The sequence below is a fragment of the Manis pentadactyla genome, chromosome 11 (genome assembly GCF_030020395.1).
Source record: "Manis pentadactyla isolate mManPen7 chromosome 11, mManPen7.hap1, whole genome shotgun sequence".
In the NCBI taxonomy this organism is placed as follows: Eukaryota; Metazoa; Chordata; class Mammalia; order Pholidota; family Manidae; genus Manis; species Manis pentadactyla.
The window spans coordinates 27554409-27573079 of NC_080029.1; the positions used below are offsets into that span (position 1 = coordinate 27554409).

The window sequence follows — 18671 nt, forward strand, 5'->3', positions numbered from 1 at the left end:
GCTCTTCCGTTTTTGTTTTATTTCATAGTAAACCAAATTTCTTTACCATATTGGCTGTCTAAATATTACATATGAAGCTGTGCTACCCCCCTCACCAGCTCTGCCAATAGCCTCTGACTGGGCTCCAATGGGAAAAAGGTTCTTTACCTTCTAAGACAAGGAAACTCTGATTTTGGACGTCTCTGTTGAATGGCAATGTAAATGAACAAGGCTGTGTGCCTGGAGATAGGGAGATGAATGCTATTTTCTTAATTTAATCTGTCCTGTCCTACCTGCTGCTCTGATTGTCAGCTATCACATAACTTATTGAATGCTTGCTGTGTGCCAGGCACTATGTTGAGTGCTGTACACCAAATATATTTAATCATCCAACAATCCTACTTACTATTTTTATTCTCAATTTACAGATGAAGAAATTGAGATATACAAAGCCTAAATAATTTGCTCTAGGTCACTATACTAGTTGAGATGTTTTCAGCAGACCAACTACATAGTTCTTAAAACACACGAAAATTCTGACCTCCATTCATAGTAAAAGAAATGAGAGTTTTTAAGACCATACTGAGACACTTTTTAAAAAATTGTCAGATTGGCAAAGACCAAAAAGTTTGTTTAGACTCCTAGTTGGCAAGGATCTGGGGAATGAAGCACTCACATACATAACTGACAGAAGAAGAAACTCATACAACTTCTGAAGAGGATAATATGGCAATGTCTTTCAACATTACAAAAGCACTTACTCTTGGAATCAGTAATTCCAATTCTAGGAATTTAACCTTTCAGATATATTCTCACCAAATGTGAAATGACAAATGTAAGAGGTTATTTATTATAGCATTTATTTTTAACAGTAAAAGATTAGAAATCATTAATTTCTATGCAGCCCTCAAAAGGAAAAAAGAAGTGGCTTTAAGTGCCCTCATAAGAAATCCAGAATAGATCAAGGGAAAAAGGAAGGTTGTGTATAACAATATTTACCACATACTGTTATTTGTCTAAAGAAAGGGGAAAGAGAATTGGGTATCTGTTAACCTCACCCTTGTCACTCTACCTTATACCCAACATTCCAGAGAAATTCTGATCACTCCTCAGGATACCCTGCTGACACTGTACCTACTTAAATGCTGTTCCCACTGCCCCTCCTCCCAACCCTCACTTTCCTGCTTGCCCCTCCAGAGATATTTCATGCATATATACATATTTCCTTGAATCAAAAACACAAACAGCACTCTCTGCATACTGTTCTACACTTGACTTTTTTCACTTAATATACTTGCACATAATGAGCTCATTCTAACTATATGCTATTCCACTGACTGGATAAATCATAATTTAATCAGTCCCCTATTGATGAACATTTCCATTGCTCCCTATCTTTTGCTATTATAAATAATGCTGTAATGAATATTCTTGTCCATGTTATTTCACATTTTATGTATGGGATTCTACCTATGGTACAAATTCCTAGAAAAAATGGTGGTTTGTGGGAGGTCAACAGGGTGGATGGGAATGGGATTGGGAGACTGTTCACTGCATCCACTGTATCCTCTTTTGTGTCTCTTTGACTTTTGTACCATATGTATTACCTATTCAAAAAAAATAAAATATTTTTAAATACAGCTGTTGGCCTTAGACTACTTAAATGCTCCCTCTCCTTATACATTTATCTGACTATATTTTACAATTAAAGCCACATGATAATTTTTTCAAAACTTCTTAAAGCAAACTTCCTTTAAGCAGCCCTGTGGTATTTCTGTGGAGAAATGGCAAACAGGAATTTTAAAAGAGCAATCATAAATATCAGTGCTGGATGCCTCAAAAAGTAGAAAAGCAGTGAGGTTTCCTGCTTTTGAGACAAAGACAAAAAACCGTATTAATGTTGCAGTATGACGCCCTGCCCACTGCCAGCAGCATCAGCTCAGGCCCAGATTTCAAGGGAGGCTCTACTGCGAGGATCAGTGCTGCCAACTTCTGTATACAGATGCCCCTGCCCAATGTTGGCCCTCCACTCAAAAAGCAGAGCTCAATTCTCAGAAGAAAGAGAAAGAATACCTTCTTGGACACCTACTTTAGCAGTCCTTCCTTATCTTCTGAACCTATTTTTCCCTCCCGTCTTGTAATCAGTCAACATTCCCACACAAAGACACTAAGGGCAGGTGGGACATCTATAATTTGCATACCAGGAGTCACTATCAATCACATGACCGAGGTAATATCTGGATGTTGATCAAGAGGCCCCCTCTTTGGAGCTAAAAACATAAAGCAGAGGCAAGGCTCCCTTCCCTTTGGTTCTTGCACTATTATGTTTTGCCAAAGGAGAAAGGGGGCATGCTGCCCCAGGCACTCACTAGCCATGTATACAAAGTTAAAACCCAATTCTGGAATAGTGTTGGGGGGCAGCTGCATGTTGGGAGACCTCTCCCTGCACACTAGGTGCAACTTCAGCCTGGACTCGGAAGGATTTTGACTCTGATCACAAAAGAATTCACTAACAGGTCAGATGAGTGTAGGTAAGGAAGGAATTCATTAAAACCCGAGGAGTAGCAAAAGCAGGAAGAAAGGGAAGTTCACTGAACTCCTACTAGACCCAGGGCAAATCCCTTGCTGGCACGGGCCATGCTGCTCATGCTGTTTGACAAGGTCCAGGCACGAGAAGGAATCCTGAAAACGGGAAACCTCATAGCTGGCCCCTGCTAATTCCCACACTTATTTTTGCAGTTATGATGTTGGTGACTGGGCTCATATATGGGAAATCTTATGTATTTAAGATTTATTAATCTTTAGTAAATAACATAACCCAAAATATTGATCAAAGCAGCAATTCTGGAAATGGAAGCAGTATTATGGGACCAACTGTTCCAGGCATACTGCCATGAAGAAGTGAGGCAGAACAACCCAGGCCTCTCAAAACTAGATGTGGTTTGTTCCTTCCTTTGTAACAACTGAAACATGACTAACCAGAATTTCTTTAGAATATTGGCAGAGAAGAAGTTATGGGAACCTGGGGCATGGAAAAACTCCCATGGAAAAAGCCCATTTTCCCAAGAAATTTATATGTAATAGCAAAGTAATAAAAAGAGATTAATAGTCCCCACTACCCAGGGCCCCCCTTTTATGTTGCTTATAATATTAGAAGAGTATTCCCCTTGAAGAAAGAAGTTATGAGTAAAATAAGATTTACATTTATAATTATCCCATATATAGAAGTTTATAATAAATTTATGATAAAATATTATTATATTAATGGTAAGGTAGTAAGAGCAGATTTAGTGTCATTATATGAAAGATTAAAGAGGACTGCAAGGCCCTAGTGCCTGTAAATGCAGAAGGAGAGGTGTAAACATCTAAAATTGTGGAATGAATATTATGAAAGGATAAGGTGTTTTTATTGTATTTGTAGGAATGTTGAGGAATGGGTGATAGGAGTACCATCCCTAGATTTTAGATGTAAGCCTCAACCCACATGTGTAGGATAGGATTTAATTAATAATAAAGTTACACTTAATATAGCTTGCATTTTATATAACCTGCTTAAACTTTATATAGCCTTAGACATATTTTAGACACATATCTTAAACACTATATAATCTTACACGCTTAAAGTAAAAATCATAGCCCACACGCTTAGCTCACACGCTGTCTTATGCCATTTCCTGTTTAGCACTTAGCACGTAGCTTTTATGAATACCTAATCACAATAGACTAGGGGAAAGTTAAAAGAAATGACGCTATTTACTTAAGGGTAATAAGCTGGAATTATGTAAATTGACAGGAAAAGAATTGTACTATTCATGATTAAAGAAAAATGTTTAACATTATGTAAACCTTTAAAAGATATAAAAATAAAGACCCTGCTGCTTGATGTCGGGAGATGTTACAACCTTGATCAGGTGTTTGTCTCCTCACTCGCCAACGCTGTCCTTTCTTTCGTGACCCACACCTTGGCTGGAGCTGGACTCTGGCACCTTGCCAACTCGTAAAGCCAGGGTCACCCAGCATCCAGTGTCTGCTTGAATCTGCATGGTGTGGCAACTAAGCCCCTATCACCCCAGGATTTACGAGAGCTGTGGAGCACTGGACGGAGTGAGACTACATTCTGATAACATCCCCAAAGCAAAGGAAGGAGATTTTAGGGAAGACTACTAAAGAGCATGATTGTACAGCCATAGTCCCATCAGGGTCACTGACTTGATGGGAACTGGCAAGCCCAAATCAGAGATCTCAGTAGCCCTTCCCTACTTGTCTGAGTAGAACAGAGAGACTTGTGATTAAGTCTAAAAAATTGAATGAAATAGTAAAGTAACAAAGACGCTTACCACTGGGAAAAGTTGTATCTTATTAATCTCCCAAGTGGCTTAGGACAGTGCAGAGACAAAATGCATTAATTTGAACAGCAAGGTGGCTTTACTTAAAGCAAAGTACACCTTCAAAACAAGAGTGTGGGCAGCCCCAGAAGCACGCTTAAGGCTTAGGATGCTTAGGATTCATATCTTTTAAGGATTTAAAGAATGGGGTAAAGAGACAAGGGAGAGTAGGTAACTGTGGTCTCACGATGTCTATCTACAGTGAAAGATATTGTCATCATCCACAGTCTTCTAGACATTCTGTAAGATAAAACTTAACACAAGGAATTTTTTGATCTTGTTCTTCTCCAAGGTAATGGCTACCTGCAAGCAGTGGAAACATCATTTAGGATTGCTTGCCCTGCCTTAAGATAGGGTCAGTTGCTGGTTAACTACAATAAAGTACGTTAGGAATCTTACCTAACTCGTTGATTTTTAAAATGGAATTTTAGCTCTAAGATGGAGTCCCTCCTTATTCTCACTATATTATTTTTATCTCAGCATTTTGCATCATAGGCAGGAAAAATTAATCACGATGCTTGTCCCATGTTCCTGCCATTCCTCAAAAGGGCCTTGAAAAGCTCCCCCTTGAAAGTATCAGGGAGGGGAAAAAAATCTTCCAATTGATACTGAAAGAGTATAAAGTTGTCCTAAATGAATCTGAACAGTCAGCAAAATTTCTGCAGACATCTGCCGGCTTTCATGGCCTGCCAAGAGGGCATCTGGTCACAAAGGGCCTAATAAGATCCTAAACCCAATTAACCATGATTACTATTTTTCCAAACACACAGTTCCCTGATGCTATTCTACTATTTCCCCATGTTGTATTCTTAAAATTTCTTTATGACTCTGCTCCAACAGAGGTTTCTTGTTACCACTTCAGGTTTCCCCGTGTAGCTTTCTCAGAGTGATGAAGTGAGGTGATTTCTCCCAAATCCACTCTTTCTAAACACAACATTTCTATTCTCCCATTAGCAGTAGGTACTAACATATATTGAGCAGACCCTATTCCTTCCTAATTGGCCACTGCAATTTAACTGTTTATTTAGCAACTAAAGCTATTATGCTTGTGCTCGGTAGGAGTTTTAAAATCACCAAATCAATAAATAACCCACAAAAATACTCTGGAAGAAGGGTTCTAACACTTAAAATGTAGCAAAATCTCTTAAGAAGGATAAGAGGACATAGCTGGGAATCTCATTAGGTCCAAGAATCAGCAGCAACTCTCAATGTCCTAACAAAGTCATGCACAGACTTGTTCACAGTAGGCTGCTTTCTGCCCCCTTCTCTCTGCTCAGGCTTCTGTGTGTCCCCTGCCTTCCTTTCTAAACACACTGTACACACAATAGGTTTGTTTTTGTTTTCTCTAAGTTCTGGGTTTTCCCATATTGAAAATGGAAGCGTCTAAGTTTCTGTCTCAGATACATTTTTCTAAACTCTGTATTTGTTTTTCTAATGGTAAATTCTTTTATTGAGCAACCTTAATACTAATCCAGTCCAGAAATGCAAGTTTTTGTGGTAATAAACTTTTAGGCTTTCAAGGAAAAGATGAGTTGAACCAATAATTCTTACAGACTCAAGTTGGTTGTGGTTTCCCATTAGCATTAATAAATCATCTGTCAAGGTGGTGATGTTTTATCTTTTTTTTAGTTGTCTGCCCGTGCAGTTCTGGCTCCCCAGCACTGTCACACACATACCATGACTACTTCTAGCTCTACTGCCTATTTAAGGGCCATACCCAAACAAGTACTTTAAAATTCATTAGGAATTGTGCTTAAAAAGCTCCTTTCAGTGACCCTAAAGTAAGGTTCCCGGATCTAACAAATAAAAATACAGGATGCTGTTAAATTTGAATTTCAGATAAACAAATGATTTTTAGTATTAGGTATGCCTTATGCACTATTTGGGGCTTGCTTATACTAAAAAAATTATTGTTTATCTGGAATTCAAATTTAACTGGGCATCCTGCATTTTATCTGGTAATCCAACCTGAAACTCCCTAAGTATCTATTATCTATACCAACAAAGGGCCCACATGCTGCTATGCATGGCACCAGAGACATTTTACATCATAAGGTAAGTGAAGCAACATATCCTAAAAATAGGATCTATCCTAAATGATCACATAATCTTGAAATGCCTATATGAGTATGGAGAAGGGAGGCCATATTTGAAATTAATTCAGGTTATCAGTGGAGGTTAGGTCCAAGATTTCTGGGTTATGGGTTATTTATATTGGTTTTATGAATCTAGCAGATTCATGAGTATGAGAGGAAAGTGGATCTGCCCTAACAAATGGGAGTGGTCAACGGGCTGCATAGAAAATAAGGATAAGTCAACTAGAGCATTTAGGAAGGGTGAGATGAAAAAGAGAACATTTCCTTTGCCTTTCTTACCCTCTCTGGCCTAGGAACAGTGTTCAAACTACACAATCTACAACTCTGACCCAAAACACACCTAAATAAGGACTTTTCTTTAAAATGAAGCTTTTATACATAGATATACACATATAAACAAGCAGCTATGAAGGTCTGAGAAGTAATTCCAAATTTTGGAAACTTGGAGCCTCTAGATTATACTGGGTTTCAAACAGTTATTAAATCTTAGGTTATACAAGTGCCAAATGATTTCCCTCATTTGTGGAGTATAACAATGAAGCAAAACTGAAAGAACAAAATAGCAGCAGACTCAGAGACTCCAAGAAGGAACTAGTGGTTACTAAAGGGGAGGGGTGTGGGAGGGTGGGTGCGGAGGGAGAGAGAAGGGGATTGAGGGGTATTATGTTTAGTACACATGGTGTGGGGGATCACGGGGAGAACAGTGTAGCATAGAGAAGACACATAGTGGATCTGTGGCATCTTACTACACTGATGGACAGTGACTGCATTGGGGTACGGTGGGGACTTGATAATATGGGTTAATGTAGTAACCACATTGTTTTTTCATGTGAAACCTTCATAAGAGTGTATATCAATAATACCTTAATAAAAAATTAAAAAAAAAATCTTAGGTCATAGCACCTAGGGGTTTGGCCTTAGAACTGTGCAAGGGAAATTCAGTCAAGAGTAAAAACTTCGTATTCTGAAAATAATGGAAGCAAAACACAACACTCCTGGAAATAATGAGAGAGGGACATAACGGGAAAAAAACCACTAGAATTCAACTAATCCCAGGTTCCTCAAATTGGTACAAATGAAGCAATCTCTGGGTCACCTGTCCTTGCATCAAAGTTTGATAGAGAAGGATGACCCACAGGAGCAGCCTTGCTGTGCCTGAGGATTGTTCAACACTTGAAATGAGCTTCGGATCAGTTCTTGGCTGAAGTCCACCTGGGCCCCTTTCACGAAAGCCAAGCTATCATTGTCAACCACCACTCTTGCCCCACCCTTTTCAAATACCCTGAAAAGACAGGAGGAAAGCATTAGTGAATATTATAAATACCAAAAACATGACACCCTCCGAAGCCCAGAGGTGCACATCCTCTGTTTTCTGAAGTAGAGAGGAAACAGCCCTTTTTGCCTCTAACATGTGCCGATTTTCTCTGGGGCAAAAAGATTCAGTGGAATGAATTTTGAGAAATGTTTAGGGATTTAGGCCTGGATTGTCCTGTCTGCCTGCCTGCCTACCAAGTAACCTACAGGCCTAGGCAGGCCAATTTTTCTCCTATAACAGTTATTTTGAATCAAGACAACAAACCTTCTCTGTATCCCCACTATGTGAGAAGGGTGGTGTTAAGCATCCTTGGCAAATCTTTTGAATTTGGGATAAAAGTGCACCTTAACTGGAGCCACTTTTATCCGCCCCGCACATTCTCTGAGCACACACCCCTTCTTCCTTGCCTGTCGTCAGGGTTGATAACTGTATCCAGTGAAAATTTGTATTGGAATCCGGAGCATCCACCTCCCTCCACCTCCAGCCTGAGGAATTCTGACCCTTCGGTGATTTCCAGAAGCCTCTGAAATGCAGGAAGGGGGGATCAGGCCGGAGAAGGGCGTTAAGAAGAGTCGGTAGGCAAAGGGGAGATCCCCGCACTCTCGCCCCCCGCCCAGGCACCGCAGCTCCGCGTCCCGCCTCCTACCTGGACGCAGCTGTCGGTGAGGTGCACCAGCCCTTCGCCCGCCTCGGGGCTGGAGGACGATGTTTCCCGACGCGTCTGAGGTCCGCGGGAGGCCGCGAGAAGCCTGCTGACAAGGGAGGAGCATAAATCCAGGAGCAGGGGGCACTTGGCGACCTCCACCTTGTCGCCCTCTCGCCAACCCTCACCTCCCCGCAGGCCTTAATTTCCCCTTAGTCCAGGAGACGCACAACCTAACGCCCTTCCCAGGCGCCTTTCTAGGCTTGGTACCTGCCCATAGGCCAAGGGGTGACCGCTCTCAGCGCCACGGCCATTAGTGACAAGCCCCGAGAGGCCGCCATCTTTCCACAAACTCCGCCCCTTGCGTTGCCCCAATCCTTCTCTCCGAATGGGCTTCGAGGGGCGGAACCCTCGGAGGCCCGCCTTCGAACACACCTATTGGGTGGTGCTGGAGGAGAAGGGGTTTGATTGGCTAGAAATGCTTCCTTTGCGTTTCAGGGAGTACCCACAAAGCCAGGGCGGAGCGCGGGAGAGGAGCGGGGCCGGGGGACGCGGATGCTAGTCCTCCTAGGTGATGAGCTACCAAGATGGGCCGACGTAGTGGGCACCTGGGCCGGACCAAGCCAAGCCTGGCTCCCTGGGGCAGGGGGCAGGAGGCGGGGCGTGGGCGGGCCTCGGCCCTGGTTGCTGGTAACTGGTCGCCTAACTGGGCTCCTCCCCCGGCCCGCCCCAGCAGGTTTATCTTGTGACCGAAGCGGCTCCTTCTTCCCAGCTCTGAGAACTTCAGTGGCTGCGATGTTCGCCTTACCCGTTGCGTTCCTGCTTTTGGCGCTCCGCGCCTTCTCCCTGGCTGAGCCGGTGTCTTTCAAGGACTGCGGTGAGCCCCACGGCAGCCCGAGGGAGTTCCTGCGCCCTCTGCGGGAGCCCCCGCCGAAGCCCGCTGAGAACCCCGGGGCTAGGTTGGGCGGGTCCCTCGGACGGCCAGGCTCTGCCTTGGACCCCTAGTGGAGTGGGTTGGGGTAGGGGAGAAGGTGAGGGCCGGAATGAAACCCGACAGCTCACAACTCCGGCTCTTCCCTGGGACGCGTATTTGGAGTCCCTGGACGTTATTGGTGGGACTTTGGCTAAAGTTTCTAAAGTTTTAAGGGCAGGCAGCACATGCAGTGCGTGGTGTGGACGACGCAGAACTTCTCATTTATGCCTTCTATTAAGGCAGAAAGAAATGGATGGATGACCTCTCCCTCCCAACTCCGTTTGCTTTTCCTTTTAATTTACGTTTTGCTGACAAGTCAGAAGCATAGCGCTGCTTTCAAGCTATGAAATTTTGTGATTCTTAATAAGTTTTTCCTCATATTTATAAAACTCGTGTTTCTGGTCACAGTTGATGACACATAACCCCCCTGTTGCCGCTGTGATTGAAATCTTTGTTGGGAAGTAGAACAGGGTTGGGGAAAGGGGTGGAAATTGTGAGTTCTTCTGTCTAATCTGTAGAATTAACTGTTCAAGCAGAATTTTGCTAAGTGGAGAGGTGTAATGATAACTGAAAGAGTCATGACACTGATTTTCTAAATTTGTGAGATGGAAGGAAATTTGTAGATTATACAGTCAATTATTGAATTCCAAAGGGGTTAGGTAACTTACTCAAAGGCACACAACAGAGTAAGTTTGCTTATTTATATCCAGTGCTCAGGTAATAGTAACTGCTCAGTAAATATTTATCTAAAAGCTGAATGATAAATACTCTTTCCCCTATGCCATCAAAATTCATGTGAGGCTAAAGCAAAACTAGGTGCTGGGAGACAGGATTGATTAAGGAATAAAGACTGCTAGCCTATTAACCTTCACACATTCTGTTCCACTGAAGTAGGAGCCTGGCACTTGAAAGATGCTATTATCACCTGAGATTACTGCCTTCCACTCTGTTAAACTTAGTGGCTAATGTTTAGATAAAGTCACTGTATTTATTAACTTGTTTAGCTCTCACAGTGTGTTTTACAGATGAGAAATTGGCTCATAGAGTAACTTGTCCAAGTTCTCACAGCTGGTAAGCAGTAGGAAACTAGTAGGTGTTTGTGGACCACTTTGGGTTTCAACAGTAACATGTAAAGAAAAAATAAAGGAAAGGAAATACTGACATTAGTTTACTCATTTGAAAGCCTTTGGCAAGAAATTCTCAAGGGAAGGAGGGTTTCAGATGCAGACTTGTAGTTTACTTTTTAGTTGGGAAATACAATGTAAAAACTTCAGTGCCCACATCAAAAGGTTTTTGAGTTCCGCTCTACCCCTATCCCCTTGCCCCTGAAGGGGACATTCCCTTAAGTGAGAAATGGGGCCAGGAAACGAGTTTTGCAATTTTTGCAGATTAGGACTGAGGAGTTTGTTCTATTGACACTGGAAGTCCAAGAACCTCTTGTTAGCAAAAAAAATGCTGGATGAAGGAGCTACAAGTACTACCCTTTACTCAGTTCCTATTAGATCATGTGACTCAGCCTTGAAAGAAACAGATAGAAACTGGATGTTGAAAGCTTTAGCATAAGAACTGATTTTCAATAGGTTGTTGATTAAAGTTCCAGATAGTTTTTCCTGTCCACAGAAGATAGGACAGAGTGTAAGAAGTGCTTAGAGGAGAGACCTTGCATGTACAGTTTGAGAACTTTCCATGGTGGGCAAGCAAGCAGGGGATAGGGACCGAATGTCATTTATATACCTAGCAGTGTTGGTCAGTAGATGAAATTGTTCCACCCAAGAGCAGGCACAGCTGAGAAAGCAAAGTGCATCTACATGAGCTGTTCAGTTCCTACCCTACAGGACTGAGCTAACCTGCTGACTGTGAGGGTGGTAATGCGCTCTCAACCTGCATTTTGCTTTCTGTCTTCATGCATTCTACTATTGAGACAGAAAGAGTCCATTCAGGGATCTGTAATTTCTACCCACAAAATATTTTTGAGGTGAGAGGCCCTTTTGTGTTAAAAGGGAACTTCCTAGCCACCCAGGAGCAGCTATTGTAGACCGAATTCATGGACTGAATCTCTTAAGATGATAATAATAGGAAATACTTATATAGCATTACTATGTTTAAAACACTCATCTAAGAGATACATGTGTGTTAACTCACCTACCCTATGAGATAGTCACTATTATTATCCCCACAGAGGTTAGATATCTTGCCTTGAGGTTACATAAATAATGAAGCCAGTGAGATTTCAGGTGCCAGTCTCAACAATTGTGGTTGAATGGCAGGATTTAAGCCAACCCTGTTACAGGCAGTGGCAACAAGCAGTTTACTTGCACTCTGTCCCATTCAGCTGCCCAGTTTCAGAGGCCTGGATGAGGTAATGGAGTTTTTTAAGATTTGTACTTGATCTTTTTCAGTCAAGCATTTATTGTGAAAAATAGTACTTCTGTCCTTGTTTAGACTGAAATTAACAGCAGCAAAAAGACACACACCCTGAACACAGGTTTCCAAAGTGGAGTATACACCTATAATTGGCAGACACATGCTTAAAGTTGTTCTCACTGGTCGGGGTATGCAGAGCTTGAAGACCACTGATATGGAGAGATACCAGGACAGGGTTGGAAGGCAGTTTGGGAGCAACCAGTCTCAAGATTTCAAATGGAAACGGTAGTGCTTACACTTTGAGCCCTATGTGCGCTACTTTAAAATCCTGTGTTGGGTTAGAAGGAGGAGTAGGGATGATTTTCTCTAGTAAATCCCTCCCCGGACATAGAGCAGGGGATTTGGCTGTGTATGCTTAATAATTTCATTTATTTCCTTTCGTCCATCAAATACAAAGAGTTTCCTGAAAAGCAAAGAACATTACCATCAGGTAGGGGAAAGCCTCAGTGGTTTTATTTTCCCTCCTGTTTGAATTCATGTTTCTTCTTTTGCAGGTTCTGGGGTTGGAGTTATAAAGGAAGTGAATGTGAACCCATGCCCCACCCAGCCCTGCCATCTGCACAAAGGACAGTCTTACACTGTCAATGTCACGTTCACCAGTAGTGAGTTAAAGTGGCTCTTACCTTCAAATTCATCTTAAAGTATAGCATCAATCTCAAATATTGGAATGAGCATGGGAATTTGGGGGAGGAGGGATGAAGTCAGGAATTCTGTGACTTCCCTTTCAACTTGTGCAAAGCTAGGATTCACTACTCCCTTAGACACCTTTCTCATACTGGATTCCCATATGCCTGTTTCCCAGTGTCCCCCATAGCTGCCATACTCCCTTGAAGCAAATAGGGAGCTTCCCCTGTGTTCCCAGGTTAGAGAAGACAGCTTGGCTTCTCTCTGTCCTATTTTGGTCTGTATTGTCCACCATTCTTTTATGGGAATGTCAGCACTGTTCAGCTACAGACTACCGAGTATTAGGACAGACCCCAGCTTGGCTTTGGAACTCCTCCAGAATGTTATTTCAAGCAATATACCTTCTAGCTATTGAGTCTTGTGTTCTCCCTGAAAACACAGAAGCAATTAAACTTAGCCTCTGTAAGATTTAGGAAACTCACTGGGGACCCAAGAAACAATCTGAGCTTGCTTCTTCAACTCGAAGATATGTTATTGGAACTTAGTGCTTCCTGGTACCATGTTTGTTCATCTTCAGATTCCCAGGAATGGAGACAAATACAAATCTTTGTTTCTGGAAAGGGCATCTACCTTGAATCCTTCCCTCATTTTTTTGTTCCATGAAACTAGACTAGGCAATCTAAGAAATCTCAAAATTCCTGTCATTTCCTGTCCTTCAGCCTCAAGGCAGCTTTAAGTACTAGAGTTGTTTTGTCTCCTGGACAATACATTTGCCCTTTCATTGTTCCAAACTAAAAGTACCTTCTAAACAAAAGTAATCCCCAACCCAGACAGAAAGAAAGAAACAGAGCCAATACTGTGGAGCTCCAGGATAACCTAATAGCTCCTACCTCTGGTTGCCCTAATTTTATTATATTCCTCCTGCCCATCTTGTTATGTGGAAGATGGAGATTAGCAAGAACGTACCTCTTCCCAGTCTTACCCAATTTCTAAGGGGTCAGCTCTTAGGGATTACTGTTACAGCCTGTGGCATTTCTGTGGAAACTCCCTATCCCCTTTCCATTTTTCTTGCTTTTTTGTTCTTAATTTCTAATGGAATCCTTTGGGCAAGGTATTTGAGAACTCAGAGACCCATCTCCTAAAACCCTTTAAGGTATTCAATACACTTTGACAGGAGCTGATGTAAACAGTAAACAGAAAGTTTACTGCCAAAAATCAGTTAACTTTGTTGGATAAGGTTACTTATCCAGGTAGCTCTGATTCTCCTGAGAAACTCTGAAAAGCAATGAAGAGCAAGGTGGGGTTAAGAGCAAAGAAACCCCCACCCCACTGCATTTATTTATTTGTTTGTTTGTTTATTGATTGATTGCATGATTCAGTTATTTTTCAAGTTTGGAAGTGAATGCTTGCTCTGTAGCATTCACAGATGTGTGAAGCATAACTACTAAGAAATAGACCATAGAAATTAAGAAGCACAGACTTAATGATTTGCTATCATAGCAATACCTTTGCTTGAGAATATGTCTGAATTTTTTGTTTATAGTTTGGAAATAGGCTGTTGCCTTCACTGTCTGATTCTTTTTTTTTTCCTTAGATACTCAGTCTCAAAGTAGCAAGGCTGTGGTACATGGCATCGTGTTGGGCGTCCCAGTTCCCTTTCCCATTCCTGAGCCTGATGGTTGTAAAAGTGGAATCAACTGCCCCATGGAAAAAGACAAGACCTATAGTTACATGAATAAACTACCAGTGAAGAGTGAATACCCCTCTGTAAGTGACACTGTCGTTGAGGACACTAGAGGCCTGTGACTATATTAGGAATCAGATGATGTGGGCAAGAAGGAAAAATTGAAGTAGGAGGCCTTCCTCTCTAAAAAAGCAGCAGCAGCAGCCTGGGAAAAGGAGCTGAGTTTGAGTGTTCAGGGTCATGAGACAAGACAGATGCTCTTCATTGTGTCCCTTTCTTTGTTCTTTGTACCTAGTCTAATGGTTAGCCTGGGCCTTGTGATGCCATTTTTATGTACAGTGATCCTTACCACTGCCCTGTGTAGAGGTGATACTATCCCTATTTCACGGATGAAGAAATTTGAACCTCCAATGTGCCATATGAACAGAGTCAATCCACCAAGAAATATTACAACCTAGAATTAAGCCAGGTCTTCTGACTCCAGAAGCTGTGCGATATTAGAGGATTTTAGGCAAGTATCAAATAGTTCAAGATTTCACGTTGTCATAGCACTGTCATCAGAATCCTGGTTTCTCCACTAAAGAGAGCAGTAGTTTCTTAGCTCCAGGGCTGAGAGGTAGTTTTTAACACTCTTCTTTTTCCCCTCCACCTGCTCCAACCCTACATTCACTTCACTTATGACTCACTCATTCTGCTATACTTCTTATTCTACCAAACACTTGTGAGATAGATCCTGCTGGAATGGGCCTGCATTAAAGATAGGAACCTTGATAAGAATGGAGGAAGTAAAGCAATTGCTTTTTTCCATGAAGAGAAAGAGCTGCGTTTTTTGAAGGAAAGCCAACTAGAACCCAGGAGTAATCTGGGCATTTATTTTCTAGAAACAGCAAGTAACTAAGGAACATTCTAAAGAGACTTGTAGAGAGAGAGTCTTGAGTTTCAGGGATGTTGGAGACCCTAAAGGTCAGGGACAGATTTGTAGGTGAATTTGCAGAGTAGCCATATAATCATGGGCATTTCTGAGCCTCAGTTACTTATACAGAGTGTCTATTTAGGGCCTTATACATAGTAGGCTTTTAATGTATGGTAGTTATTCAGTGAATTACATTTCATTTGAAAAACAGCCTAAAACTGTGTTAATTTAAGCACGAAGTGAAACAGTAGTTAATGTGTATTTAGGCTTGAAAAACTAATATAACTAGTTTTGAGAAGCTGGGTGTCATTGTCACTCAAATGTTGCCTTGTGAAGAAATTTGAGTACAAGAGAAGTAGTAACTAATTACAAGTAAGCTCATGTCCACATAAGAAAAGACTGGCAAATTGTCAGTGATTTATTAAGAATGAGAAGGGACAGCTCATAGTATGAGTAACAAGTCAAGGAAGAGGTCTCTAATGAGGTATATTATCAAGAAACAGTTTAAGGAAGTTAACTGAAATCATATTGCTGCAAAGGGTACTGTTCCTGAAATTTTTCATACAACCATGAACTTTGAACATCCTTAGTGCCTTTAACATTTCCACTTCCAGGCAACAAGTAAGTTCATCCACACCTAAGAATCTAACTTGTTATTCTCTACTCTTCATGGTTACAGTTGGGAAAAACTGGATCAGATCACCAAATACATGAGAAATTGTTTAAGTGTAAAATTATTTTTCACTTATGTACCACTGATCTAAGAGGGAAAAGAATGCTTTTGAAATTATATTTGATGTATTAACTAGGTTAGTATGTGGTGCTGCTAACACCAAATCGTAGGTGTGAGTTGGTTTGCTCTCTAAAGTTAAGGCCCATACCTGTGCCCACACCACAGCCTAGGCAGCCTTCGTGATGACATGATTCAGAAGAAAAGTAGGAGGAATTAGGCAGTTTGTTACAATTTGTATCTAAGAGGAATAGTTAAACCAATTCCGGCCTGAGGTGAGGTCCTAGTTTCATTTTCCTAATTGTTTTTCTCTTTCTTCAGATAAGACTGGTGGTGAAGTGGGAACTTCTTGACGACAGAAAACAAAATTTCTTCTGCTGGGAAATCCCAGTAGAGATTGAAGGCTAGAGCTGTTTGATGCCAGTATGTCCATGGAGTGGGGGGTTGGGGTGGGAGTGGATAGAGAATACAGGTGGAGGGAGGGGAGGAGAGCTCAAGTCTAAACTAAATCAGTGCCATAAAGTGAAAGGAATTTCTAGACTGCTGTTTTATGCCTCTCAACCTCTAAAAGCATATTAAGATCCTGTTGCTTGAGAGCTCAGAACTGTTGCCCTTGTAATATCTTTTGTAAAAGGGTTGAAGGAAAGAAGAGAGACGGGCTATAGGGATTGGTTTAGTTGTCCACAGGTTTTTTTGCTTTTGGAATAAGGATGGTCCAACCAGACAGGGCTCAAGTGAGGTTCCTTAGGAATGCTGGATAACTTGCCCTGGGGCTATTGGCTCTTGTAGCGGAGGACAGTTTCTGAACCACATCCATCTGGCTGGGATATTACTTCTGCAACTCCCTCATCTCCAAGTGCCCCACCGAGTTGAGTGCATCTGGCCATCAAGCCTGCTGGCTCCTGACAGCACCTCCAGCTCCTGCTGTTTCTACTGTAACTCACCTTGCCCTCCAGGGGTACCCAGCATGTCAGTGGAAGGGAAGTACTCTGCGAGAGAAATTCAACTCTGGATAGCTGGTTCTCTGTGGCTATCTCATGTCTCCTTTTCTGTCTTAGGTACTTTTCATTAAATGGAGCACTTGATGAGCAGATGTTTGCTTTTTTTTTTTAACAACATTAACTTATGGCCTCTTTATGCACCTGGAAATGTCCCTTTGAACAAATAAAAACTTGGCAGTCTTGTCTTCTGCACTGGCGCTGCAGTCACCTGCTTCTTTCAGAGTATGTTCCCCCAGGTCTGCGGAAGGTGGATACCCAGTCCCGCAGTCCTAGAGTCAGTAAAGACTTGATCCTCTGAAATTGCCTTTTCTCCCCTTTGTGCCCAGTTAGCCCTTGTCTATCTATTTGATATGAAATGACCTTGTTTTGCACAATCTTACACCACCAAGTGTGCTTGAATGAAGCAGTGAAAGCAAATATTAGTTCGTTGAATAATAACAACATCCGAAAGGTGGGGGGAACTGGGTGGGGGAGTAAGAGATTACAAGTGGACATGAGGCATAGTACTCTTACCTTCTGCCATGGGGAAAGCCTAGAAACTTAAAAATGAAGTGTGAAGGTGTAGCAAGTAATGGCTAAGTCAATTAAGTCTTGGAATTTCCTGCCTTTGAAGCATAAGTAAAATCACGGGGCATCTATTCTGCTGCGTGTTTTGATCAATGTACACCAATCCGCTTTTAGCTGTCACAGGAATTACAACCCTATTCACAAGTGAGTTGGGTAATGTGGACCTTGAAAGGCCATCTGGTTTAGGTTGGGGTGTTTATGCCACAAATCAGCATTTATTTGGTCTAGTTCTTTTCATCTCATTATTTCACTAGATCCTTGGATTTCTTTGGTTTGTGAGCTTCCCGGGAAAACCACCAGGGGACAGACATAGATCAGGAATAAAGTTATCAACAGGCAAGATTTTCCAGTTAATTCCTGGAGCCATTCAGCCCCAGCACTCCTTAGCTAAATATTTTGTGTGTCTTCTCATTGTGTCTTCCAGGACAGCCCACTCTGTCTCCCCATGCTGGACTAGGGAGAATTCCAGAGGTGCTTGGTTAACTGCTGTGGTTTCTGGCTCCACCAGTAGGACTACCAGTGCGATCCTTAAATCCCTTAACCTCTCCATGCTTCAGTTCCCTTATCTTAAATAGGAATAATAAGAGAGAGGCTGTTGGGTTAAATGAGATGATACTTGTACAACCGATAGAATGACCCCAGCACAGAGTACACACTCACTCAGTACATGTTAGCTGTTATTCTAGGAGATAGACATGTTCCTCAGCATCTGGAAGTAGGAATATCAGAAAGTATGATGTGTCCTCAGAAAAATGAGGTTATCATCCATGCACAGAACTTATTGAGACACTTGGAAAAGCTCAGTGCCCGTGTGTGTCTGCTCTTTCCCTATTCCCAGGGAACTCATGATGGAGTCACTGAGCGCCTCTGAAGCTAACGGCCACCTGCCCTGCATTTCCTACTCCTGCCCTTACGTGTTGAAAGAAGAAAATCAGTTCAGCTAGTGTGTCTATGTCCCCTTTAGTCAGAGCAGAAGGGTAACACAACAGCTTATAACTGTTTACCAGCCATTGTGAGGCTACATGGAGCATGCAGCAGTGAGCTAAGTAGGGTTCCTGTGGGGAGATTAGTTTGAAAGGTGGTCTTCAGTACCAACAGTTTGTAGGCGCCCCCCCCACAGTCATTAGAACACTGAGAAGCACTAAACCTTAGGCTATATACAGAAGGTCATGCTCTTTCCAATGACAGTCTCACTTTTCTAGTCCATGAGCAAGCCGTGGAAGCTTAGACTCAGCTCCTGTCTTACATGAATTTTGGAGAATGTTAGTTGGGAGGCCTGGCATTTAGTCAAATCTTCAGGCAAATGAAAAGCAATAAGCATGGAGTAATTTCCAATC

General features: G+C 42.0%; 2 protein-coding genes across 5 annotated transcripts; one reads left to right on the forward strand and one right to left on the reverse strand.

Moving 5' to 3' along the window:
* Positions 1 to 2: 2 nt before the first annotated feature.
* On the reverse strand, positions 3 to 8831 carry ISCA2 (iron-sulfur cluster assembly 2). Of its 3 annotated transcripts, none has more exons than XM_036913202.2 (5): positions 8689 to 8831; positions 8422 to 8524; positions 8183 to 8298; positions 7597 to 7742; positions 3 to 1586 (listed from the first exon to the last, which is right to left on the reverse strand). In XM_036913202.2, the coding sequence occupies exons 1-5, from the start codon at positions 8757 to 8759 to the stop codon at positions 1528 to 1530; spliced, it is 495 nt and encodes a 164-aa protein (XP_036769097.1). In that variant the 5' UTR covers positions 8760 to 8831; the 3' UTR covers positions 3 to 1527. The 3 variants fall into 3 exon arrangements, with proteins under 3 accessions (XP_036769097.1, XP_036769096.1, XP_036769100.1); XM_036913201.2 differs by having other exon boundaries at positions 8422 to 8527; positions 8689 to 8796; XM_036913205.2 differs by having other exon boundaries at positions 3 to 7742.
* Positions 8832 to 8874: 43 nt separating this feature from the next.
* Positions 8875 to 16859, forward strand: NPC2 (NPC intracellular cholesterol transporter 2). 2 transcript variants are annotated; one of them, XM_036913199.2, is made up of 6 exons: positions 8875 to 8989; positions 9155 to 9295; positions 12310 to 12417; positions 14034 to 14206; positions 16088 to 16189; positions 16556 to 16859. In XM_036913199.2, exons 1-5 carry the CDS (start codon positions 8974 to 8976, stop codon positions 16172 to 16174), a joined length of 525 nt encoding a protein of 174 aa, XP_036769094.2. In that variant the 5' UTR covers positions 8875 to 8973; the 3' UTR covers positions 16175 to 16189; positions 16556 to 16859. The 2 variants fall into 2 exon arrangements, with proteins under 2 accessions (XP_036769094.2, XP_036769093.2); XM_036913198.2 differs by having other exon boundaries at positions 8959 to 8989; positions 9152 to 9295.
* Positions 16860 to 18671: the final 1812 nt, after the last annotated feature.

Excerpts from the sequence above, each read along its gene's own strand:
- ISCA2 (XM_036913201.2), bottom strand. The coding sequence starts at position 8,759 with ATGGCGGCCTCTCGGGGCTTGTCACTAATGGCCGTGGCGCTGAGAGCG. Across the intron at positions 7,743-8,182 it reads GTTATCAACCCTGACGACAG|GGTATTTGAAAAGGGTGGGG; the intron begins GCAAGGAAGAAG and ends CTGTCTTTTCAG. Across the intron at positions 1,587-7,596 it reads GGCACAGCAAGGCTGCTCCT|GTAATACATATGGTACAAAA; the intron begins GTGGGTCATCCT and ends TTTTTTGAATAG.
- NPC2 (XM_036913198.2), top strand. Across the intron at positions 9,296-12,309 it reads GGTGTCTTTCAAGGACTGCG|GTTCTGGGGTTGGAGTTATA; the intron begins GTGAGCCCCACG and ends CTTCTTTTGCAG. Across the intron at positions 14,207-16,087 it reads TGAAGAGTGAATACCCCTCT|ATAAGACTGGTGGTGAAGTG; the intron begins GTAAGTGACACT and ends CTCTTTCTTCAG.